The following is a 27,996-nucleotide window of genomic DNA, read 5'->3' as shown; positions in this document are numbered from 1 at the left end:
ATATACAATTGATTTTAAAAAAAAGTATATATATATATGAATTTCCAGCGGAGAAAGCATCAAAGAGGTAAATTTATAAATTTTCAGTGATAGAAAGCGGAGAATCTAATTCATGGCATCTTCAAAACAGAAATAACTAGATATGACAAGAACATTCAATGATAGCAGGATAAGATATGTTTTTATCCCGTGGGGATCCGAGTTAGAATAGGTCCTCAGTACCTCTTGCTTGTCGTAGGAGGCGACTAAATGGGGCGGTCCTTCGGATGAGACCGCAAAAACCGAGGTCCCGTGTCACAGCAGGTGTGGCACGATAAAGATATCTGCCTGCTCAATGACCATAAGCGCCGAGCATAGGCCTAAATTTTGCAGCTCTTCACCGGAAGTGGTGACGTTTCCATATGAGTGAAATATTCTCGAGCGGGACGTTAAACAATATCCAATCAATCAATCAATCATATGCAACTCATTGGAGGATTCAACATTAAGCATGGTTTTGACTTAATAACAGTATACAATGCATACAAGCATTAAAGAAAAGTGTCATTTTTGATAATGAATTTGAATATTCTCATTTTGGAAGGTTTTAAGAATTACACGTATTTAGAAGGTTTAAAGTAAAGCACACGCCTTACTCGCAAACCTGTCGTTAATCTTTGTCAGTCTGATTAACATAGAGACTTATGAAAATGGAAACAAAACACGTTTAAAGTTGAATGAAAGATGAAAATAATGAACAGTGATCAATCCCATAACTTCTATAAGCAATACAAAATAGATAGTTGGGCAAACACGGACCCCTTGATATACCAGAGGTGGGATCAGGTGCATAGGAGGAGTAAGCATCCCCTGTCGACCGGTCACATCTGCTGCGAGCCCTATATCTTGTTCAGGTAAACCCAGTTATCCGTAGTCAAAATCAGTGTGCCAAGAACGGCATAACGATCGGAATGACACGTCAGATAGAATTTGACCCAATGATAGGTTGTATTGGCAAACTAGATTGACCGTAGACCACTGATTTTAAACGAAACTGTTGGAATCCCCGCACCGTCAACTTGTTTGTCAGTAGCCTGCTTCGATATAAAAACTAAACAAACGCAGAACAATCGAATCTAAAACGCGAAAAGTGAAGATAACGAGCAGTGATCAATCTCATAAACCCTGTAAGCGACAAAAAATAGAAAACTTGTATTAAAAGGCATATTTTACTACGCTGAATCAAGCACTCTACATATGACCCTTAAAAATGGTTTTAAAATGTACTTCTGGCGCGAAATAAAATATTCTTTTGATGGTATACATTACTTGACTATTTGTACATGTTAGTAAATTTATCTTTGAAATTTGAAATATACAGGAAACGGAGATCGACTAGAACGATGAATGTTACCATGCAAGGTAAAAAATTTCACAAGCAAACATTTTCAACAGACATAAATAACATAATGTTCTACCTCTATTTTTAGGATACCATTTTAGATAAATATGTCTGCTTAAGTGCATATCAGAGGCTACATATCATTTTGTGATTAGAAATATGTAACTATATGATATCATATACTTAACCCTTTCTCTACCGGTACATTCTAAAAGTTTTTAAAGACGAAATTACAATATTTTAAAATCGATTTAATCTGCATGTATCACAATTTGGGATAGGCATAGGACATACGATGTTAAGAATTGGACAGGGAACATATTTTTAAAAAGCTTGTCATGGTATTCCATGACTTCAAAGAGGTCTACGGGGTCAAAGGTCATATAAGTGCCCCATTTTACAATTATATCTTTTTCCCCGAAATATATATATATATATATATATATATATATAGATAGATAGATAGATAGATAGATAGATAGATAGATAGATAGATAGATAGATAGATAGATAGATATATATATATATATATATATATATATATATATATATATATATTTATATATATATATCACGACCCCTCTCATTAGATTCGAGTCAAAATAAGAAATTCTAAATGTATGAGCTGATGTGTCTTTTAAAATACTACAAAACAGATCAAAATCAAATTAATCGATTTCATTGACAAATATTTTTGGTTGCTAAGTAACACCACGCATAGTACAATTTTGACCATAATTTGCCTTTCTGCATCCATTCAACACAATTGAAACATAATTACAATGCATAATGCCACATTATTCAAAAAAATCTTTATATAGATCGTAATCATTTCAAAAAGTTTTTCACAAAAATATCATGAAGGGAATTTAGGTTAAAGGTGATAAAATGGAAACTTCGTATATATATATATATATATATATATATATATATATATATATATATATATATATATAACAAAAATGAAACACGAAGACGATTAGTAAAGCTTTAGCGCTTTCATTTCAAATCTTCAGAAGCTTTACATTTAGTAACATAGCGATGTTACGTCACAAACAGCGGATCGTTAAAATTAAACAAATCTAGACGTCATTACATACTGACTGTTGAAACGTATTGTTCTTTGTGACGTCATAGTAAAGCAAAACAAATTTCGACTTCATAAGACACTGAACGTTAAAACATAGTGTTTACAGTGATATCATTATAAAGTAATGCGTGAAAACATTTTCATTTACAAATATGATAACGTTAAACTGAATTATTGAGTTATTGCGGGTCCACAAACAGCAAATCCACAATCCGGAATACAGGCAAATTCAACTAAGTGAACATTTAAATGTTTGTGGACAAAAACAATTCAATATATTTCCATTTTACAAGTTTACAGGTGGAAGTGACATTCAGAGATGTGAAAAGGAAAAACATTTCATTAAAATGTTCAAACCCAAACTCAATAATTCAGTGGTAAAGGTAATCTTGTTATAATGTATTTTAAACTGGAAGTCAATGTCACAATATCGGTACTTAAAAACTAGTAATACATGTACATGTAAAATTCCTCTTCAGTGAGAGGCTACGAACTTCCTTAGGAAGCACATGACAGTCCTTCCTGTTAGATATGACCATCTGAGCATAATGGTTGACAAAAACCAAATCTTCTGTCAAAAACAGCTTCATAAAACCTGCAGTTCTCTGAATAATCGTTCCCATATCTGAAAGGAAATTGCAAATAAAATCAGTAATGGTCATACACCTTATTTGTCAGCATTTAGAACACTTGTCATACCTTATAATTAGAAACAGACTAATGATTTTTTGTGTTTGTCTCTTTTTGTATGTATGTGATATCTAGTAACATAAATAATGCAACGATAAACAGTAAAATGGTACACGCATACCTGTGTACCATAACTCCATGATTCCATTCGTGAATGTATTATCTGGATTTATTTGAATGTTAACCAAATGTATACGGATTTAACCCTATCTTCAAATGAGTCATGCCAACTGAAAGCCAGTTTGCATTAAATGTTCGAGGTGTTGGTTAAATTAAATGCCACAGTTCTTGGATTAAGTGTCCCTGTGTCCTCCACATCAGCATCCATCCATTGCATATCTGGATTTACCAGTAGACTGTCACTAGTGGAAGATACCTGACAACTTTCCACGAAAGTTTGGGATTCCAATACCCTTTTTAAAGATGAAAAATCACAATTAAGAATTATTCGTTTATGTTTTAAAGCAAAATATAACTTCTGTGGTAGCGAGGGACTGTTTCGCACGAAAGTACTGGTCAAAGATAGAGCTGTCCTATATTTGAAATGACATTAATTTTGGTAAGGGATTACATTCATGTGTTAGAAATATATGGAATATTTTATCAGACGTTCTGAGTGTAGAAGAGTGCGTACATTGTAATGAAAAAATATACACCATGTAGGTGTCAGCATTATGCCTAGCATACGAGGGCTGTTCGAAATACCATGTGTATTGTACGATATCCCAATCAAACATTCGACTCAAATAGTGATATGAACATTACATCCCTTCAAAGTATTATCCGCGCTTTGAAATACATAATTTCAATCTCTGAATCCATTTCTGAAATGCGTCATGGTACGCTGATTTAGATAGACCTCTGAGGCACTGACTGATGGCTGAGCCAAAGGCTTGTCGGGACTTGTAGCGATGACCAGATAAGAACTTTTTAAGTTTTGGAAAGAGAAAAAAATCGCACGGGGTTAGATCTGGAGAGTATAGTGGGTGCGGCAAGAGGGTAACCTTCTCCGACTTCAAAAATTGCTTCGCAAGCTCAGATGTATTTGATGAAGCATTATCATGAAGTAGAAAACATGTCAAAATCCTGACACAGGGCGTAGTTTATGATAATATTTCTTGAACATTTTTAGTATAATATCTCGGTAATACCGACCTGTAACACTTTTACCCTTCGGTACCGGAATTTGTACGGCTATACGATCACATGAGGAGAATATTCAATAAATAACCTTCTGTATGCTTATGGTTCTTATGGCAACTACAGACCTTCTACCGTGTTAAGTTAGCCATATTCTGTTTCTAATTTTTCTTACAGGTTCGAAATAGTGAACTCGTGTTTCGTCACATGTAACAATGTTTGATTGAATTTGGGAAACATTTTGAGCAATTACTTCGCGGTTTGTACTTGTACCCGTTTTTGGTCATCTGTCAAGATATATGTATGTGGTATCCATCTGGCAGAAATATTTCGTACTTTCAAAATACGCTTTCAAATGAAATGCTCCAGCGATAGCGATATGCCAACAGCTTTGGCAATATAACGAATCCTGTATCTGCCAGCACTTTTGATTATTTACCTGACTTTTGAGACATTGCCTTGTCTGTTACAGTTATAGGTCGGCCATATTTTGCTGCATCTTTGGCGGACTCTGTGCCAGTCAGAAATGTCTTTCTCCACCTACAAACGGACTCATGATATACCTTATCAGACCCAAAAACTTCCCCAATGCAGTAAAAATCTGCATTACTGAATGACCGAGTTTTGTGCGAACTTTCATATGAGCTCTAAGTTCTTCAATATTCCCAGCCCGTTACCCATCCATTTTTACAACAGTGGTCAATGACTGGCTCTTTTGAATTAATTATAAGTTTAAAACTATGTAAAGCTGAAGGCTCGTGTTTACACCATTGGAAAGGTCTTGAATAGAGCTATTCAGGAGTATCATCATCCACAAAATCATGCAAAGCGTTATCGCGCTGTGGTACAATACACATTGCATATCGAACAGACCTCGAATACATGGTGGATATGCTGAAGAAATTCAATTAAAACCTACAGGGTCCAGCAAAAAAATTCTGAGGGAAAGTGAATAGCCCTGGATTTAAAGTAGAATTGAATTGGTTCTTCACTGTACACAGTGCCTAAATCCACTTGCATGGTAGTTTGATGGGGTGTGGAAATTAGAGAGAATCTGCACAAGAAGGGGGCACATGCCCCACAGCTCATAGCACATCAGCACATATGGATCACATGTAATTTATGGTCATAAGCTACTAACTAAGTGTATATAACATTCATTTAGATAGAAGAGAAATTTATATGATTTTTCATTAGCCTGTCATAACCTAGCTGCAGAACTGTAACTATCGGAAATTTTTTCCGGAGAACTAAAATTCGGCAGCTACTCATAACCAAACTTTGATGTTAAGCCTTCCCTCACTATTTGGCCCAAACACATATTTCGTTTATATTTCTGTTACAATATGAAGAACATAGCTCAAATTATGGTAATAAATTCTATTACTACGATAATACAATAATATAATATGTGTTTTCCTAACAGAATGCGTTTTCTTTTCATAAAACGATATTGTTTTTATAAAATCTTGGAAAAAAGCCTCCACACCAGTGGCCATGAATGCCCAGTCTGATAAAAACCACTCCACTCCTTTCTCATTGTACACTAGATCCACCATCTTCTTACACTAGCGCATCAGGTAACGAGAGAAAAAATAGGGGGATATCAAACTCATTGGTGCTGGGTCAGTACAGATTAATTGATATCAGATAGGTTCAGCTCTTAATAAACAATTGGGTATTATATATCATAAAATATAAATATTTTCCTTTATGAAACGACAAATCATGGCATCAAATCGCGGTTAATTAATCGTGTATTTTTCATTCCATGACAAAACCGCAATCGTATTTTTTTTTTCTAGTCGGCCATGTGGCTACATCAACTTACATGTTTATAATGAATGCATGATTGTTTTGGTCATCCTGCAACAGGAAATGCATGGTACATGCAACTTCTTCATCTGATATCAGGTCATTTTAAGATGTAAAATACAGGCGGCCGTTTCACTAACCGATCGTAGATCGTAAACCTAGACTTAAATGTGACGGTAGCACGTAGGACCGTTTCACTAAAAGTTACGAGTTGCGATTTACGATCAGTATTGATTGTAACCCTACGAGTGGTCTAGGGTTATCGTAAGTGTCCCTACATGCACGTAAATGAGCAATATGACCGCCATGCTGGCCCCACCTGAGATCATTTTGTGGTAGTATTTACCTGACCAAATTTGTCTATACTTTGTAGGAAGAAATCAATCACAATGACTTGCAGTCTGCTTTTGCACAAAAATATTGTACAGTCCGAGCCCGAATCTTAAATCAATTAGAGTTGTCCTTCTTTGTTACGCACAACCACAGAAATGTCAGTCTCACAGGGGTCAAGTCCGTTTTGGGCCCGGGTTCTGTGATACCACAAATATAGTAAATTCATTGTATCACAGAGTTCGGGTCCAAAACGGGCCTAGCCCCTGTGACCAGTTTGCTGAAATAAATGTAAAGACAATGCAAGAATTCATATTTTAAAAAGTGAGGATGGGGGTAGTCAATATATCAAACTTTGCATGTAATGATAACGAGAACAGTTGTTAGAAAAGTAATATGGGGGGTGGGCATTGCTACATATGCCTGCATCATCGTTAGATTACATGTATATATAACATTAGACATGATCCAAGACATTAATATTCTCATGTTCAGAAATTAAGTTTCTTTAGTAACAGTTGATTAAATGATCCGAGACGTTGCGATTCGACGTACTTAGCTATTTTTTTTTTTTTTTTGGTCAGATTAATACCTTTGATGCAACTGACTAACTGAATAATACATGCACATTTTAAGGAAAATATGATAATAAAATGATTTGGTAATGGGAGAGGGGTTAAAATCCCAGTTTTGCAAGTGGATCGTTTCTGTAGTTTTATGAAGGTCGTTAGAAATTAAACATACAAACTAGACCTATATGTATACACAGACAATGGAAAGGTCATTATCGGACCCTTGGGGTTCCGACCCCTTTTTATTAAATGCGCTCCCGTGGGGATCCAGGTTAGAATAGGTCCTCATTACCTCTTGCTTGTCGTAGGAGGCGACTAAATGGAGCGGTCCTTCGGATGAGACTGCAAACACTGAGGTCACGTATCACAGCAGGTATGGCACGACAAAGATCCCTCCCTGCTCAATGGCCGTAAGTGCCGAGTATAGGCCAAAATTTTGTAGCCCTTCACCGGCAATGGTGACGTCTCCATATTAGTGAAAATTTACGAGAGGGGCGTTAAACAATATAAAAATCAATCATCATAAAGTGCAATATCAATAATAATTTTTAATAAATGATCTGAATTATACATCATCACGTAAAGACCGAAGTTAGCATATATATGCTTACATGCCTAAACGGAAAAAAAAATATATAAAAACAAACGCATGGGGAAAATAAATTTCAAGTCATTTAAGGGACAAATTGAGCCCATGATTTGTTTGAAATTTATTCAAATAAGTGAATAGATATGTCATTAGCGTTACAGCGTATTTTACAACAATGATTAAACGCCGGAGTACATATCCATGGTTTGATGCAGGATAAAATTACCTATACTTGTGTGCAATTTTATTTTCATTTTATTATTTCCTTTTATCAATATAATTTCATTTTCTTATTCATTTATTTTTTAATCCGTTGAACATAGTTTACTTCTTGATGGAAATTTGGCTCACATGAGCAGATCGATACATGACATTTAAAAATCTAAAATGTAAATTTTTATGTTATTTCTTATATCACCCCCCCCCCCCCCCCCCCCCAATTTTAGTTACATGAAAGTCAATAAAAATTATATCAATTGTTTAAACATTCTAGGAATTTTCTTTACGTTACACTAGAGATCGGGCTCAAAATTTCCATTATTTTTGTTCGCGGGTAGGTTAAGGATTCCCTTATAGAATATCACAGTGAACTTTATGCCTTTACTTCTCTGAACTACCAATATATGACATCATAATGGAAAATGACGTAAAGTCACTGCAAACTTGAGCTGTTATGACGGGGAGAGTGTCAAAAACTTTCGACCTTATTTCAAACTGCCTATAAGATGTCAGAACACTATAGCAAAATTCACGTGTCTGAATTGTATTTTGATATCTTATATGTCCAAATATTTTAAAATGGTTTGTTTAATTACCCTTGATTGAATTTTCAGCGTGTTTACACTGCTTTCGGAAAAATATACTTTTGAAATGTACTCTGTTTTATACCAGTGATAAGAGGTAGAATGTTATTATGTGCTTATAAAAGAGTCTAGCGCAGCTAATTTATGAGGATTCATTTGAGATCTATCACGGAAATCGTAAGAGGAGTTTGTTCTCTACCCCAATCTTGCTTGGTTAAATGTTTGATGGCTTTGTTTGAATACAGATTACCCTCAAATGTGTAGGTAAGTATGTCCGTAAGTTGATCTCTTCATGAAATACGTGTATTTTGTACGCAAGTAATACTACTATTTCCCAAACACAATTCGGGTACACAAGGATACGGTGAGTTCATTTATCAAACAAAAAGTTTAAAATAATTGTTAAACGAGCTGCGCTGAAGCGATTTATGTGAAACACTTCAAACAATTATAAATGACCGTCACGTGATCAACGAAGTCATGTGATATCATAACAGATATGCTAATATATAGCCGATAGAACCTTCTATATAAATTGTCTGTACTTAAGTATATAAATTACAAGTGAAAACCAAAAACCGACCTCGCAATCCAGTGTATGTTTTGAACCCATTTCAAACTCCGGGAAGCCTTAACATAGCTGCGTTGACAACTTGCATGGGTTACTGCAGACGATAAGGATATGTTTAAAACCATGAGGAAATAATGAATGAATATTTCTTTCCATGGTAGGATTGATTTTAAATCTACCTCCATAGAGAAAAGAGTTCTGATAAGTCAGACATAAATCGCAATCGTAAGTGTTACGACTACGATAGGTTTCGTGAAACGCTCGTATATGTGCGAGTCAAATGATCTTAAACGTAATCGTACGTTTACGATCTACGATCGGTTAGTGAAACGGCCGCCAGGTGTTCGCTGTGTTGCTTTTGTTGAAAAGGAAACACGTGTGTTTGCCCGTGTACACGTTCAGAAAAAACCCGCGGCCACGATCCGGATAAAAAAACCAAGTATATGAATGCGGACTTATCTTTATTGTTTTCTTTGTTTGGTAGAACAAAAAATTTCTATTCCGAACAAATATTACATAACGTTCATAATTGAAGTATTCTATTCTATTCTATCCCCCCCCCCCCCCAATTCAGCCTGTGTAACTGTTATGATATATAGTATATTATACCATTGATGGTTTTATACTTTTTTTAAAAAGCAGATAATACTTGAATGATAATTTCATACATATGTGTACATTGTTTTAGTGTATTAAAAAGTATTCAATTACCAATAGAAGACGATACAAATAGTTTTCACTACTTTATTGTACGACGTGCGTCGATCGCTTTCAGCAACGAAGTTTTGTCCCTAATTTTAAAGATAACCGCGCAGTACAGTGTATGTCCCAATTTTATTTCATCGTAATGTAACAACCACTGAAAATTATAACACGAATAAGGGCCCATAAGAAAGGATATGTCCTCTTTTTGTACAGGCAATATTTACTTTTCCCGATTTCCATATATAACAATAGGTAAAACGCCGATCTTTTTAAATATTGAGAAATAAAATCGTAAGAAAACGTAGATGTTCTTGCTATTTTCTTCTGATTTTGTCAGGCATTAGTCATAATTTTTATACGTACTGAAAGCAGGAAATATATGCTTTTCAAAATTAAAAAAAAAATATTGAATTCATAGGGAAAAATACAAAAATCGTATCGAGGGGGAAATGGCCTTGCGACTAAGTGTTGCGTCACATTTAGACCAAACCATCTTTCACTTTATATGCCTTGTTTAGCCGAGTTGCAACGAAGTTGAACTCCGCTATTGGTTTGGTGATGCGGGCGGGTGGGAGGGTTGGCGGGCGGGTGGGCGTCAACAATTGGTTTCCGGATGATAACTCGAAAAGTTTACAATCTAATCAAATGACACTTTGATATATTGTTGGGTACCAGGTAAGGAAGACCCCTATTGATTTTGGAGAAAAAAGGTCAAAGGTCAAGGTCACAGTGACCCAAAATAGAATGGAAATTTCAGAAAAATTTGGTTTCCGGATGATAACTTCGACAGTTTAAATCCGAATCAAATGAAACTTTGATATATTGTTGGGTACCAGGTAAGAAAGACCCCTATAGATTTTGGATAAAATAGGTCAAAGGTCAAGGTCACAGTGACCGAATTTAGAATGAAAATTTCAGAAATATTTGGTTTCCGGATGATAACACAGAAAGTTTAAATCCGAATCAAATGATACTTACAGATATTGTTACGTTCCAGGTAAGGAAGACCCCTATTGATTTTGGAGAAAATAGATCAAAGGTCAAGGTCACAGTGACCGAATATAGAATGAAATTTCAGAAATATTTGGTTTCTGGATGATAACTCAGAAAGTTTAAATCCGAATCAAATGATACTTGGATATATTGTTGGATACCAGCAAAGCAAGGCCCCTATTGATTTTGGAGAACAAAGGTCAAAGTCACAGTGACCGAATATAGATTGAAAACTTCAGACAAATATGTTTTCTGGACAGTAACTCGAAAAGTTTAAAACTGAAATTAGTTCTTCACAATTATAAATATGCCACATCATTCCTGACTTTACAATGTATCCCATGCAACTCGGCTCATGCACCCCTGGGTGCATATACTGATTTTTTATTTAATGGCTTTATTTACTTCATTTATTTTTACATAGTTTAAAAAATAGAGAAATTGTTCAAAAATTTGATATATAGACCATATATCTTATGGCCGTAGTTTCAAATATGTAGAGGTACTCCTTTTGTGTTGTCCTGGTTTTACGCGCCACCGGTAAAATTAACCATTACGGTAGAGAAAAGGTTAACCAAAGTAAGCAAACACTAAAGGCCGTGGTTTGTCATCTCCTTTATCCTCTAGTGATTGTCATTGTTGGAAAACATAATCCCTACATTAGAGTTTTCAAAATAGTCACAGTGAATCTAAAATATAAAAACAAATGATATTCTCGTATGCATGTACACCTTCATTGCCTATTATATTTCAGCGAATTATTTTAAGCGATTTTGTGTGTTTCAGAGGCGGGACATTCTGGCAATATTCTAGGTGAATCACAACGGCAACCGGAACGAAACTCACCAGCAGTGGAATCTGGAAGACATGTACGGTCCAAATCATGTCAACATGGAGCTAAGAATTTAAAACCCATAACTCGTTCACGATCTCTGTCACAAGACACATATGGACGATTCAATAGGCGTTCTGGTGACTACGACCATTTAGACCTTCACGGACATCACACCCAACCGTCAGTGTTTGCTTTCAGTAGCAATTATAGCAAGATAAAACTGCAACCATCTTAAAGACATGAAAGCAATGGTCTGAAACCTTTCCGAGAGAAAGTAGCAATATGTCAATAGTTATCAGCAACAATTTACATGATTAGGAAGATGATATTATTGCCGGGCTAAAACTGTGGTCATTGTATAAACATCTGTCGTACAGTTTTATAAGAGGAAAATCAGAAACCCCGAAGAGGCTACTATTAAAGAACCCTTGTTCAGCAAAATGGTAGAGCGCCAAGAGCATACTGATGATAAGTTTTCTATTCATGACAAATATGCGTCTGATATTGTCGAATATGTTGATCAAGTGAATGGGTTTTAGAGAACATATGCTATCATTTTACTTTCTTAGATGGATGGGATTGCTTGACTATTACTTTTATAAGAAACTGATTCTTGATACCAGATCATTTGAACAATTTCAACACAGATATTTTGGTGTTTTGTTGGGGAATTCCGTTGGGTTTTTTTCGGGGGGTGGGGGAGTGGGTGGTTGGTCATTCGAGCATATTAAGTTTGATGACACCTCAGTCTCAACCACAATATATATCCAATATAAAAGATGGCATCCATCACATCATTTTTTATGTCAAAACTTTATACTTGATTCGAAGATGACAATTCCAAAAAAATTAATCGAAAACAATAAAAGTTTGGATATCAGACCACTCAAAAACAATTCAGAATCTATTCGTACAATAAGGTGCATACAGTTCCCATACTAATTTTGTAAATGACATAAATAATGTGGAATCAAATAAAATTGAAAAACAAGGTAATTTAGGAAAATTAAAGAAAAAGAACTTGAGGGAATTTAGAATCATAAATACTAATTAGGATTAATCGTTGTAAGGTACAAGTATTGGGAAGTCTAAATCCAAAGCAAGACTTCCTAAAGAATTACACTTGAACCATATTTCTGGGTAAAACCGGTTGGAGGTCGTATATCCAATTCCCGCTCGTGCCATGACCGGTCAAAGAAAACACACACACACACACACACACACACACACACACACACACACACACACACACACATATATATATATATATATATATATATATATATATAGTGATTAAATTGTAAATCACGGGTATTTCGGATATTACCTTAAATGCGGAGGTCCCGTGTTATGACAGGCGTTGGCAAACTAAAGAACCCTAATTGATACGGCCCTGATCGCTAAGCATAAGTCTAAATTTGTGGTACTTCTCCTACAGCTGGTGACGCTTCAAATTGAGAGAAATATTCTCGACGGGATATCAAACAAAAAGAAACAGGCACTTTCTATTTTATGGCTTAGGTTTGATGGGGCCGTGACCTAAGGAAGGCTCAAACAATGACCTGACAGTATCGACTTCCCGGTCACAAAGCTAATGATCTAAGTACTGAGTTACTGGGATCGGTTTAACAGATGTTGTGACTGTCATGTTGCGAGCTGACTGACATTATGAGAAGTCATATGTCTTTCGGATATGACTACGCGATAGACGTAGGCACGGTAGAGAATCATCGCTACGGTCCTCAGTGTTATGAATAGGTCAAACATTGTGTCACTTTACATAGATTGGTGATGTTAACTCCGGATTTACACGAATGAAATAGTTTTCATTGATTAGAATACCAAGAACAGAATGTCTCTGGGTTATATGTGTATGTAGCTAACCATAGAAACCAAATAACTACCCATTTGAAATTAATTGAATGGAATGTCAATTTGATGCGCAGTATTGTTGAAATGGTGAAAACCTTAATGCCAAATGACAACAGTGTTTTAAACAAATGGCTAGGAATTAATCAATAGTTTAATGTTATCAAAGATGTACATCAACTATCCAGAAAGTGCTTGTTATTTGTGAGTATGTTTAATATATTCATATACTTGTATATGTTTTGTCATATAATTATTGTGACTGTCTATTTCGGATTGTATTTAAAGTCAAATATATCTAAGTGACCTTTGAGAACCAGTCATATATGTAGTGACCTCTAGAAAAAGATTCCTATTCTAATAGAGATTCGTTTGTTAAGAAATGCATGTTTTTTATGGTTCTGTGAACAATTATAGAATACTTTTTTTCATATGTATCTCAATAAAATTAGAATTTTAGCATTTTGATTTATTCGAAAGAGAAAATATTGTAATTTATTTCCGTGAAAAATCGAAGATAACGAAGAGTGATTTGTCTCATAAACGACAAAAATGATAAAATAGTAAGAGTAAGGCAAACGAAGACAATAGGAAACACTTGAGGTGAGATCAGATGCTTAGAAGGATAGGTCACACCCACTGTGAGCACTATAAAACGGGGTAATCCATGCTCATAATCAGGATGTTTCTTTTACGTCTCTTCAAGAATCTCGAGGTGCCTTGGAGGAGTAAACACCACTTGTGGACAGGTTCCATTTGCCTTATATACGGAGTAATCCGTAATCAAATTCGATGTGTAAGGAAAGGTGAAAAATTAGTATGAAATAAGTTAGATACCTAATGGCAGATTGTAATTACATACTTAGAACAACTATATAATTCTGCGAAATGTTGGTTTCAAATACGATTGTTGAAAGCACTGTAACACCAAGACCGATCAACAGGGGGTACTTACTCCTTAAGTTTTGAAGAAAAGTGCTGACTATAAAACTGATTTGTGTCAGGAAGCAGAAACGTGTGTGCCTATTATTAAGTGAAAGTGTTCTGTCATAATCTTAATAATTGTTGTAAAGTACAAATTTCAAAATTTCCATGGATTAGTCATAAGTTGGATTAGTTGATGTAGCAAACATTTAAAAAATATCTTCAAGTCAAAAGGCATTGGTAGAAAATCATTACATTTAAGATGAAAATGAATTTTTTTTAATGTGTTTGAATCACTTTGTATTGAATAGAATTTTTACTTTTCACAAGACAAAATTACATATTTATCTCTAGATATTTCCTGTAAACGCATTATATGACTTTGTTTAATCATTTGAATTTAATTATTACAAAGGGGAAAATATGAAGAAAAATGTGTTGCTATGGAAACATCAACCATAATCATTGAAAACAATTTAATGTACATGTACTTTAGTAGATTTATTCTACAATATCATAACTTCATCTTTGTATTCATAGGCTGGTTAAAATATACTAATTAAGAAGGAATTCAAGAATTTCAATTTGTAGTTTAGTTGCTATAGAAACCTACTTCCATGGAAACATTATGTTGGCGATTTAAATTTCTTTTCATTTACATTTTAAACTACAAGTATTTTACCTACTTATACTCATTTGAGTCATTTTTGACCAGAGATAGCTAGTCCAAAGGTCCTGTTATAAAAATGTTGGTAATCTGACTGTTTTGTCTCCATGGAAACGTTAACTAGGAACTGTAGCAGCTAGATGTAACTGTAGTATATTAATGATTGGGTATGCATTCTTTTCCCCAACATTTTCTTGACATTGATTTTCATCAGCTACCCACATACATATGTACTAACGATTTCTAAATTGTTTTGTGTGTCAACTAAAACTGCAAGGTACCAGAAAGATGATGTTACTTAGGTCATAATCTTCTTACACCAGTACACCACCCTTTCATTTCATTTCTCGATTAATCCAACTTTAGTGGGGGAAAACAACTGAATACTTCAACTTCTGTGTCATAACTAGGATTTAAACGTCCTAATGAAGGCTATCTATTAAACGTCTTTTCTTGCAATTAGGAAATGGGTCTTATATAATTTGAATTATTAAGTCTGATACTGTAAGTCACCGAATTCATGTAGAAAACGACCAATCTATCAACTGAGACCATTGGAGATACTACATACATTTATACTATACTTATGTTGCAAACTTGTAACACTAAAGCATGGAGGTTCGTGAAGTCTAGCCAGAAAATACATTTACATATTATATAGAGGGAAATACTTATGAAACGTATGGGGAAATCAATATTGCTCAAAATAGATTTCCATAAAATATTTTCGTGATGACTTCCAAGTATATACAGTTAGGTCCATGAATTAATGTAGACATTCTTTTCTTTCATATGTTTATATTCGAAAGGAATCTAACAACCTTGCTGCAACTTTAATAGAGAATTCTGAGTGAAACATTAAAATATTGTAATGATCAATAAATAAATCTAATATTTTGTTATTAGTTAAAAATAATTCGAAATGAGTAACCAATGTATTGAATTATCATAACATATACGAGTATTCAGTGCTAGTTCCATAATATGTTTTATACTCCCAACATAATCTAACATGGAAAAGTCACAGGGAAATGGTTGTTTTTTCTAGAATGCAGAAATGTTTCAGGAAGTTATAACCATGTGATTCTATGTAATCAAAGTGGGTTAGATTTTACACGTGTACAATTAAGGATCGATTGAAATCTGAATTATAACGTCATAATGTTTATTGTTGATCAATGTGTATTTTCTCAAAAAGTTCTATAAACCTACACCGCGATGATCAAACGTAATCATAGACTTATAGTCTGAATGAATAAAATATAAAGTATAATATCATAACATTTCTGCATTATTCTAACGCTTCCACATTGTGGTAAACCTGTTCTTTCCTTGTCTTAAACACTCCACCAATACGTGAACTCTTACACTGTGTAATACTTCTCCATTATCCTAACATTTCTATGGAAGGTTAGAACTGATCATTTTCGAAACTGCTATAAGGAATACGGAATAGAGAGGTGGGCAAACACAGATCCCTGGATACACCAGAGGTGGGATCAGACAAACATGGATCCCTGGATATACCAGAGCTGAGATCAGGTGGTTAGGTGCTATATTGTGTTCATACCAATATGTGAACAATTTTAGAGCATATCTCCATTATATCAATGCTTCACGTCTGCCTGAACACTTCTTTATTACGTTAACACGTCACCAATATATCAAGAATTCCCTATTGTGTTACTACTTCCTCGATGTCTGAACACTTTTCCATTGTGTTCAAAATTCAATAACATTTCCGCATTGTGTTAACGTTTTTCGAGTATATCGAGACTTCCCTATCCCCATTATGGTTAGACTGCTGGAATTGAATGTGTATTTCTAAAATATACTGCAAGGGAGTACTCCATCATAAAACTGATTCTCTCAAAAGATGTCCGGTTCCACGTTAAACTAGTTAAAGATTGTCCTCTCTATTCTATTATAGTAGAATAAATTTCACTTTCATTCTATATTTATTTCTGTTTTGTTTGGGATTACAGAAAATATTTTTATGCTTATTAAGATATTTGAATTATTTGTAAAACACTTGTCTCTGGACATGTACTGCACAGCTGTAAAAGATATTGCTTGGGTACATAATATAAACACGAATGCAAAGATAAGTGTACATGTACATGTGTGTGTCATTCAAATTAATTTTCAGAGCATATGATTGTGTCAGTAAGTTTTATAGTTTGGATGAACTTTGGTTGGTTGATTGCATACTCGCGAATTTTTCATTTAGACAAAAAAAGTGAAATTTATACTATTTACACATAATCATTGCAAGACAAAGGACCAGACTTGAAAATACGGATGTATATTTAATTGCTGTTATAAAATTTAGAAATTCATTTCAAAATTAAGGATTATCTCCCTCATGCATAGCTCTTATCCTTGGACGAATTTGGCTCCACTTTTTTGGAACGCTGGTTTTGGCTATATTTAGCTCTAAAACTTCATAGTTATTTCGGATTTCAAACATTTCGGTTGAGCATCACTGAAGAGACATTATTTGTCGAAATGCGCATCTGGTACATCAAAATTGGTACCGTATAAGTTTTACTTTGGATAAGAATAGTCGCAGTATAGAGACCTCTTATTGATACACAAATCTTATTTAACATAAGAAAAATAAGTACCAAAGGGAGATCACCGTTAGCATCAGTGAGCTTTCCCTTTGATAGAAATTAGATTAGCTAGATGGAAAGTTGAAAATAACGAACGGTCATCCATTTCATAAATCCTATAAGAATACAAAATTAAGAGTAGGACAAACACGAACCCTTCTACACATAAACGTGACGTAAGTTGCCTGGGGTGGGGGTGGGGGTAGAGTAGACATTCCATCTTGGCCTGTCGCACCTTTTGGACTTTATATCCTGATTAGGTAAACGAAGGGATTTGTAGTCAAAAGCACTATGTAGAGAAGGATCTGATAATTGATGTAAAACACGTCAGATAGCATTCAAATTATTGAATGTTGTATTTTTAATCAGATCATTATGACGACCAAATAATTTGCGAAATGTTGAATTCATAGGAAACTGTTAAAACCCCTATAACATCAACCTACTTGTCGGTAATCTACCTACATTTATAGCACTGAGAACAAGTAAAGTCATTATCAAAAGTAATGTAATCTATTAAGTAGTTTACATTTATCCAATGAAGATCTAGTGTTCAACAATCGAAAGTGGATGTATACTCCTCCTAGTCACCTACTCTAACCTCTGGTGTGTTTAGGAGTCAATTTGCCCTTCTGTTAATTTTGTTTCATTGATAGGAATAATGACATTGATCACTATTCCTTATTGTCACCTTTTCATCACAATAGCTTACTTCTAGATTTCCCAAACCAGCTTAGTTGAATTTGGAGAATATTTACCTAATTTATTAATTTCGAATAACAATGAAAATACAAGTATGATAGAAACTATAGTTATATATTTTGTTGAGTCGAAAAGCACCTGCATGCTAATTTAATAGAATGCATATAATGTTGGTTTTAATCCATTACCAGTAACAAGGTACACGCATTAGTGATATATGAAAGAAAGGTACACATATGTATAACAATTGAAGTAATATTATTTCTTTGTGAACCACATTGCAAAGACTTAATCTGTAAAATTAACAATTAATCGTTATAAAGAATTATTTCCTTGAACGCAGAAGGATTGTGCGAGTGCTTTAAATATACTCCAAACTTCAATACACATGCTAGACATTAACAGAGTGCAAAGGGTAAAGTTTTTCACATGATTAATATGTATGACTTGAACTTTGACTATTCAATGATACTATACTTCAGAAATGAATAACAGTGATTAGTTGATAATTCGATTTGTTTTATCGTCATTTGTAAGGAATAAGACGTGTAATAGATAATGATGTTTGGTCCAAGTCGTCTTACACACCTGTTTTATCTTGTTCATCTCTGTTACTCAGATATACGTGAAAATTCATCATGCTATAGCAGGTAAGATTTTTTGAAAAGTTCTATTTTTAAGAATACTATGGAAAGGTTATATTTTCGACAGCTCCATTCTAGTTTGAAAATGACCAGATCAAGTGATTAAAAGAAGATTACAATATACATGTTGAATAATTTGCGTAGATGTTTATATTTATCATATGGATGGACACGATTATAACAACAACCGAGTACACGTACAAAATTACGTTATGCCTATTTTATAAAGAAAACAACACGTGCCAATACAACTTCTCATTGGGTCATATGTTGTCTGACGTGTTTCATACAATTTGTTAAGACGTTCTTGACACACTGATTTTGACTATGGGTTGCAATGTTTACTTGATCAAGACAAAGGTACCCGATCCAACCTCTGGTATGCCAAGGGATCCGTGTTTGCTAAACGTTGTACATTGCATTCCTTATAAGAGATCATATATTGATCACTTTTCCTTATCTTTACCTTTCATTTAGTATGATCAACTTCAGTTCATATACACATATTCAGTCGAGTTTTCTTATGTATATCTAATGACAACAGCCATCTTGGATTCATATTGGCCGTCAATGTCGATATCTGTTAGTATATAAGTATACATAGAAGTTATTTCGAGTCATAATCTTCCATAAATGCACATCCAATACCTAATACTTCAGCACTTTATAAAAACTTAAGATATGATACTTAGTCAGAGATCAAGCTCTTCAGGAATATATTGATCAATCTCATAACTACTATAAGGAACACAAATTAGAGATTTGGGTATACATGACCCCTGAATATACCAGAAGTGGGATTAGGTACCTAGGAGGAGTAAGCATCTCTATCGTCCGGTCACACCCGCCATGAGCCCTATGCCTTCATCAGGTAAGCAGAACAATTCGTATTCAAATTCAATGTGCCAAGAATAGCATAACATGAACATTAAGCCTGTATGAAACATATCTGACATCATTGTTATTAATGATGCTTGTTGAAGTAATTCAAAAAAAAATGTAAAGCATACCTCCTTTGTCTTCAGTGTCACAGAGAGTAGCGTCTGTTGTGCAGACTACAGAGAGGTGTCGGGATCATGTGAACGTAAGTGGGTCATTCTGTAATAAAGTGTAAAGTAGTAAATGATCTAACACCAACAGTTCGGTCCTAGAAAAATGTAAGGTGCAAGATATGTTCTATACAATGAAATCAACCCATAACATAGTTCAGCTTACTAAGATATGTTATCCTCGTTTGGCCATTACGACAGGCCTTTTATGTTTTATTTGCTATTGCAAATCTGGTTTTTCTGTGCATAGGATACCATCTATGAAGGAAAAAAATTTTTTAAAAACTTCATGAGTATTTTCACATCTTATTTGAGGAAGTAGTCAGATTTTTCTACTCTGACAGCAATATCAATCTTTCAAGAAAAGATATTTAAAGTGGTTTCCCTCTAACGTAAGTAATATACATAACAGAATAAGAATATCTATATTTATTTTCAGCTTGCTTGGGATGGTTTGGAGATAACTGCAGCCACCCCTGTTCCTTTGGATACTTCGGCCATGGCTGCCGTAAAAAGTGTAACTGCAGTAGCGATACGCATTGGTGTGACGTAATTTCTGGATGCATTGTTAAAAATAGTAATATCCATATCAGACCGTTTTGAAAATTTATGATATTTAATGTTCATTAATACTTGTATAAACAAACAACATGTGTAATAGGAGTCATCTGTAACAGAATTTCCAAAATTATCTTATAATTATTTGCTATTGATTTTCGAAGGTATTAACAACGTTTGTGGACTATGCTTATTATCTTTACACAATAGGATAATGTAGGGCATATTAAATTCTCAATGCATGTATCGATTATTTTATTAAACGGATAGGATATATACAGTCATCGAAGTACTTGGGCTTTATTTTTCTACACTTTTTTGTAATTGTTGATAAGGTAATAGTATGTGTACAGAAGACGCGCATAATCAAAGTTGGGGAAGCAAGAAAATTCATTTAAGTTTCGTGGCTTTAGGATCATCCATTGGAATATCAGCGTTCTGGCTTTTATCATATTCACTGCGGAATTGGTGAGTGCACGTCCTTCATTATTTTTGTCACTATTAGAAAAAAAATCAAATTGTGAACAAAGCTGCAAAAACAACATAAGGACATTCTATTGTTCCATATATGCAAATGGTATTCAGACTATGGTTGAAAATTCAACAATTTAAATGACTTTGACTAATTCTAGTTATACAAATTTTACAAAAAGCTCACCTTTCACTTCTTAATTTTCTCTTTCGAAATATTAAGAAAAAATAAAGAAATGTAACCACAATGTATGAAACACGTGAAAATAACAATGATCAATCTCATAAATACTATTACGAAATAAATGCCATTAAAAGTGGAGAATATCTTGTTTATCATTTATAAAATTATGGAAATGCTTATATCACATGCCTCTCGTGGATCGTCCTTATTCCCGTCGGTAAAGTGTGAATCTAGTTATAGTTGGGATGACAACGCACGGCGAACGAGAAAACAATGTATTTTAGACGGACATTTAAATAAATATTTTTGACGTTAATCCAACAATTTAGAACTTTGATATATGGTTCTTCGCCTATGCTGTCCTTATTAAAAATTATCAAAGTATTATTTTTGAAGAAATGAAATTTGTTTTCTGTGCCTACTAAAATTATATTTTATTCAACATTGTACTTCTTGCCTATACGTAACATTCTCTTCAAAATGTAAAAGTTACAGGAAACGGAGATCAAATGGGAGAATGAAAGTAACCATCGGAGGTAAATCTTTCTCAATAAACACGTTCAACAGAAATGAATACCTCAATATAATAGTTATATCTAACTTATAGAGTGTTTCACTTTGTAGATATTTCTGTTTAAAATTTTAACGAAATACGTATCTACGTATATGAATTGTAACTTTAATAAAAAAAAAGCACAATGTGAAGGCTGTAGTTTATTATCCCCTTAATATTGCAATATTTGTGAATTTTAGAAAATTTAATTGGTAGTCAGATTTTGAAAATAGTGGCAGCGTTATGTAAATTCAAAAATTCATAATATTCTTGTACAATTATAGACGTCTTAATTTTCGACTATACTTTGATGGTAGGTTTTAAGTGTTTTGTATTTTGTAGATAGAGAATATGCGGACATTAACCCAGGCGAATCACAAGGGGTACAGGAAGTAAATAAAACAACACCGCAGGTGAAAAATATTAGACGGTCTAAAACCCTTCATCCAAGAACAAAAATGATCAGTAGGGACGCAAAAAACATTCGCTCATGTTCGCTTTCACAAGACAACAATGGCCGATTCAATAGGTATTCAGATGACTACAATCATTTGCATTGTCTCGGACCTCATACTGAATCGTCAATACCCGAATTCAGTAGCAATTATAGCAAAATAAATCTGACCACATCTCATCGATTTCACAATACTGATTTTGGAACGTACCTCGAGGACGGTAGCATTGTGCCACTCAATATCAATAACAAGTTACAATATTTGGGGGAAGAATCTGCCACAGTACTACCCCAGAGAATGGAAAAACATCGACCACACAGTTCAGTGAAAAATCACAATAAAGTCCGAAACCCTGACGAGGCTTCTGTAGACCTTTGTGCGTACAGTAACACGATGGGATGTCCAATTCAATTCGATGCCAATATCCTTTTCCAAGATGAGACTGCACCTGATGTTGACGAAGATTTTGATCAAGTGTATGGGTTTTACAGAAACAGAAATGTTCAGAACATGACTCTGTATTCTAATACTTTGTGATAATGGACCGTGTGTTTGACTGATATTATTTGATTACAAAATAAAAACCAACACAAATACAATGTAAAGGAATGCTTCTTACTAAATTCAGTTTGGAGTTCTCTACCATCAATTATTTCATATTGTAATTTTCGGGACTGACGAACGTTCACAAATGTATTGTCTTTAATAGAATTATCCTGTTGCAAATATATTCTGTTATAAACTTATAGAATTTTTATTTACTGCAAATTATAATTGATTGATTGATTGTAAAGGTGCACCCTTGATATTTTGTCACTCATATGGGATTTCTCAACAGTCTCGATTGAAGTCAGCATTTCGCAAATTCTATGGTCGTTATAACGATCTACTTCGTCAGCATAACCTCGCATTGGGTCAAATGCTGTCTGACGTGTTTCATACCGATTGTTAAGCCGTTCTTGGCACACTCATTTTGACTGCGGATAATCCCGTTTACCTGATCAGGATATAGGGCTCACGGCGGGTGTGACCGGTCAACAGGGGATGCTTACTCTTCCTAGGTTCCTGATCTCACCTCTGGTGTGTCCAGGGGTCCGTGTTTGCCCAGCTATCTATTTTGTATTCCTTATAGGAGTTATGAGATTGATCACTGTTCGTTATCTTCACCTTGCATGGAGACGTGAATATCTAATTTGATTGTACTATTGTGATATAAAACAATAGAATGCTAATTTCAGCATAGACAACTTCGACAGATACGTGAATAACCCCTTACTATAATTGCTTTTATATATCTATAATACAACATTCTGGATAGCCTTAGGTAAGGTACTTATACTCATAACTATGTGCGACGATTTTCAGAAGAATGTTTCTTAGCATAATTACAAAAAATATGATAATGATAGATACACAACAAGTGGGTTGGAAAAGGATTTACGTTATACAATATAGAAAGCCTGACATTACAGATGACTTCGTTTATTAATGTATGGTCTACAAAATGTCAACTTTGACGTAGAGGCGACCACTACCCCTTTTTAATCATGCAATTGACAAAGAAGAGAAACAAGTGTTTCTATCTTTACAAATCGGCCTAACCTCCATTCTCAATGAATACATGAATGAAAAAGTGAATATACGGAGCAGTGATCAATCTCATAATTCCTAGAAATAATGCAAAAAAGAGTATGGTAGACACGAATCTCTGGACACACCAGAGGTGGGATCAGGTTTTTAGGACGTGTAGGTATACCCTTTTGATCAGTCTCATCTACCTATACCATGCTAAGGTAAACGGATTAATCAGTACTCGAAGTGAGAATGTAAAGAACGGCCTAATACTTGTCATGAAACACATCAAACGCTATGTGCTTCTGTGTGTGGGTGTAAACATGCAAAGAAAGCTCACCCAAAATTATCAAAACTATTTACAACTGGGTAAAAAACATTATAATTCAATAATAGGAAGGAATATGACTCGGATATCATGTGTGGAATTTGAATTTGAGTATGACAACCAAACCCTATACGCATTATCTGCACTTTAATCCGGCATCTGAATTAAACATTACATCCCTTTAGGAGTGTGTCCCTGGGCTATGGCTTTCTTGATTTTATAAAATCCCTCAACATGCTGCAGTAACGTGGGCGATTATTCCAGATTCAAAGTAGTTTTCATCACGATTGTAAAATGGATGTTGGAACATTCTCCTAGGGCGCTTTTTGTACTCTCTGGGAGTGATGGGTGATATTTGACTACCTCTGTTTGACAATTTTGGTCGTTTGTTACTATCTGTCGCGAAAAAACCCCACTGAAAACGTTTAAACTGTTTGTTATTGGATTGTTCAGAATTAGTGTATAGGCACTTAGACTATTATATCTGACCGGAAAGGTGGTTTTGAAGTGTGTGCATTTCCCTTTTGTAGAAATCAAAGTCATGCTTTTGCAATGACTATGGTATTTATGCGTATTGCATTGCATGATATCCAATATCTTTGAATGTTTATTTTACGCAATTTGTTAATGATAAATGGGCGTGAGATAAATGCTGACCTCATTAAGGTTCTATATCAACATCGCCAGTAATGACATATCCAGTTGAAAACGAGAACCTTAAATCACTTATTCTAAAAGGTCCTAAATACAGAAAACCTCGGTTTTTCAACTGGTGACAGAACTTCATCTCTATTATGAATTCTGTCGAAGATTATGCAATGTGATGGGCTAAAAGAAGAACTTGATACATTGTCAGAATGGATTAAAAGTATAATAAGAATATTAAAATATCGCATTATACATAGAAGTGATAAAAGAATTAGATGTGTTACATGAGGAATATGTTTTGGTTCCGGCTGACAAAGCTTGTAACAGCATTGTGTTTGTTTGTAAAGCTCATTTTTTCAAGTGTATTTTAAACGAACATGGCATTAACTCCACTTTTGGTAATCGTATTTATACTCCAACTGCCCTTTCAAAAGATGAAATTCTTCAAAACCATGCTTCAATTTTAGGCACATTTGATATTCCAGTCAGTGGGTCGAATGGATATGACCTACCATGCCTATACTGGATTCCTAAACTATATAAAACCCCTTACAAAGAGGCATCGCTGGATCCAGTAAGTGCTCTACTAAGCCCCTATCTTTGCTGCTCACAAACAAAATGAACAGCTGTAAAGGAGAAACTCCACTGTTCCTTATCTTCACCTTTCATAATTGTGGAAAGTAGCATTGAGAGTGGAGAAGCTTCAATAATCATGTTTGCCTTACAGTTGAGTTGCTTTGTTAGTTTGGTGTTCATATCTATTTTCATTAAGATATCTAAGTACGAAGCAGATTTGTAGACCTCTGGTGTCATTTATTTAAAGTTCATATACATTAATGAAAAAGATTATTGTTGATAGATTAAACATCGTCGATATATTGGAGTGGTTGCAGGAACGTTTTTCCAAACCAAAACTTTCACGAGCGAAATATATAATCAATGTTACAATGAACGAATTCAGTTGACATCTGTCAGAAACAGCACTAAAGCTCACTATATTGTGCATTTTTAGTCTTTTTTTTTACTGCAATGTACTCTTTTCTTCTCATGTTGACATTCTTGAAGAATAGATGACCTCCTAGGCACTTGATCCCACCTATGATGTGTCCAAGGGTCCGTGTTTGCCCAACTATCTATTTTTTATTGCTTATAAGAGTTATGAGATTGATCACTGTTCGTTATCTTCACCTTTCATGTATTTGACCTAAGGATATATATCCCGAACTACATCAAATCCACTTGGTGTAAATAGATTGTAATATTTTAATCGACTCATGCTCTTAAAATACTCAATGAATATACATGGGTTTTGGAAATGATCAAGGAAATGTACAAAACTCGAAACCATTATATTCACATTTATAGTAGGAAATTATCATTTAGGCATAATTCATTGATACTAAATGTACTCGAAACCATCATATTTACATTTATAGTAGGAAATTATCATTTCAGCATAATTCCTTGATACTAAATGTAATACAGATCAATATTCTATATGGTCCACCATCAAAGATAAGATGACATGCAGAGGACCCTTGTCAGTAACTTTTGCCATCAGTTTTGTTCCTTTGTTATCATTCGGTAACATCGATATTTGTGTTGATATGTGAGTACTGTAATAATTAGATATATATCAATATTTGTTTAATGTTTGATAATAGTTTAAATTTTCATGGATTGCTTCAAATCAGAGTTGCATTTGTGCATAAAAGAGATTATTTCAAGATTTCATAATTCATCATCCCTGTTATTTCGCAGTATCTGGTGATAAAGCATAGTTTACTTTTCAGTCATACGGGACAGTCCGAGTGTTGTTCCGATTATAAAAATGTTTCTGGCACGTGCAGAGGTAATACATGGTTTTTCACATTCAGCGTATAAATATCATCACATTTCATTTTGAAATTTGGCAAAACAGCACGTGTTCTTAATGAAAAACGTATTCAGCAATGTCTATCAATAAGAACGACTACTTAAGTCTGATTTATTCTGTATATGTTTTCCTCTCAGCTTGTATTGGTTCCTGGGGAAAGGATTGTGAATATAGCTGTGAGTTTGGGTTCTACGGACACGGGTGTCGTGAGAAGTGTAACTGCAGTCAGAATCAAACGTGTAACCCAAAAAGTGGATGTGTAGGGATCCCCGATATCATTACAAATGTTACAGGTAGAGGTATATTTCAGTTACAGCGGTCTCAGTCTAATGGATACCGGTTTTAACAGGTTTTATAACATGTGCGCTTCACTTAAAACACAAGTAACGTTACGGCAGTATTTCGTACTGGCGATACCATGGGCTAATTTAAATTCATGGGTGCCAAATTTCGTGGGTTGTTGAGATTTTACATTTTCTTTGCAACGTAATTGATATGGTTCTCTACATTTAAACATTATATCAATTATGCATTCCGTTGTGGTTTGGAATTTGTAAAATAGGGGTAACCTAGAAATCCATGAAAAATGAGCCCATGTGATACCTACTAATTCTACGGTATGTGATTTTCGATATATATAAAGAGGTTTGTTTTGTATTTTCAATGGCATTTGGGCTATTGTTGAGAAACCTTAAGTGTAATGAAATACCAAACAACTATGAACTAGGAATTGATAAGACTTTCTTTGATTGATTTATGCAAGGTGAAGATAACAAACAGTGATCAATCTCATAACTCCTATAAGCAATACAAAATAGATAGTTGGGCAAACACGGACCCCTGGACACACCAGAGGTGAGATCAGGTGCCTAGGAGGAGTAGGCATCCCCTGTTGACCGGTCACACCCGCCGTGAGCCCTATATCCTGATTAGGTAAACGGGGATATTCGCAGTCAAAATCGGTGTGCCAAGAACGGCTTAACAATCGGTATGAAACACGTCAGACAGCATTTGACCCAATGCGAGGTTGTATTGACGAAGTAGATCGTTATAACGACCATAGAATTTGCGAAATCCTGCCTTCAATCGAGACTGTTGAAATACCTGTACCATCAACTTGTTTGTCAGTAGCTTACCTCGATTTAAAAACTGACTATACGCAGAACAAGCTCTTGCATATCGAATCAGTTGAGATATATAAACACCATATGCAGGTGATAATGGAATATTGCTACACAAATATGGGAAGTACTGCTAAATAAAAAAAACAGTTTAAGCCTCATTTACCAAGCACTGAATACACATAAATATGTTCGCCTCGCATATTTTCGTCCCTTTCGCCCTCGTTGTTAAGGCGAACTTATGAT

At 34.5% G+C, this 27,996-nt stretch overlaps 2 protein-coding genes across 3 annotated transcripts in view; both read left to right on the top strand.

Moving 5' to 3' along the window:
• The window catches only part of LOC130047059 (multiple epidermal growth factor-like domains protein 10), a 72,359-nt gene extending 58,517 nt beyond the window's left edge, over positions 1–13,842 (top strand). The window contains exon 10 of one of the 2 annotated variants that reach the window (XM_056141253.1): positions 11,466–13,842. In XM_056141253.1, the coding sequence (XP_055997228.1) occupies positions 11,466–11,749 (284 nt within the window). In that variant the 3' untranslated portion in view covers positions 11,750–13,842. The remainder of the gene's footprint in view (positions 1–11,465) is intronic. The other variant, XM_056141257.1, reaches the window with a different exon arrangement.
• A 4,971-nt stretch (positions 13,843–18,813) lies between these two features.
• Positions 18,814–26,975, top strand: LOC130047021 (uncharacterized). The gene is made up of 8 exons (XM_056141136.1): positions 18,814–18,941; positions 19,961–20,019; positions 20,424–20,561; positions 20,878–21,010; positions 21,687–21,733; positions 22,093–22,739; positions 26,515–26,605; positions 26,767–26,975. Exons 1-8 carry the CDS (start codon positions 18,850–18,852, stop codon positions 26,973–26,975), a joined length of 1,416 nt encoding a protein of 471 aa, XP_055997111.1. The 5' UTR covers positions 18,814–18,849.
• Positions 26,976–27,996: the final 1,021 nt, after the last annotated feature.

The sequence above is a fragment of the Ostrea edulis genome, chromosome 6 (genome assembly GCF_947568905.1).
Source record: "Ostrea edulis chromosome 6, xbOstEdul1.1, whole genome shotgun sequence".
Classification (NCBI taxonomy): Eukaryota; Metazoa; Mollusca; class Bivalvia; order Ostreida; family Ostreidae; genus Ostrea; species Ostrea edulis.
The sequence above is the reverse complement of the archived record's forward strand: the minus strand, read 5'-3'. Positions and strand labels throughout refer to the sequence as shown.

Coding starts and splice junctions, on each gene's coding strand:
- LOC130047021 (XM_056141136.1), top strand. CDS start 18,850: ATGATGTTTGGTCCAAGTCGTCTTACACACCTGTTTTATCTTGTTCAT. Junction 21,011..21,686: donor TCATATTCACTGCGGAATTG/GTGAGTGCACGT, acceptor AAAATGTAAAAG/TTACAGGAAACGGAGATCAA. Junction 26,606..26,766: donor TGTTTCTGGCACGTGCAGAG/GTAATACATGGT, acceptor TTTTCCTCTCAG/CTTGTATTGGTTCCTGGGGA.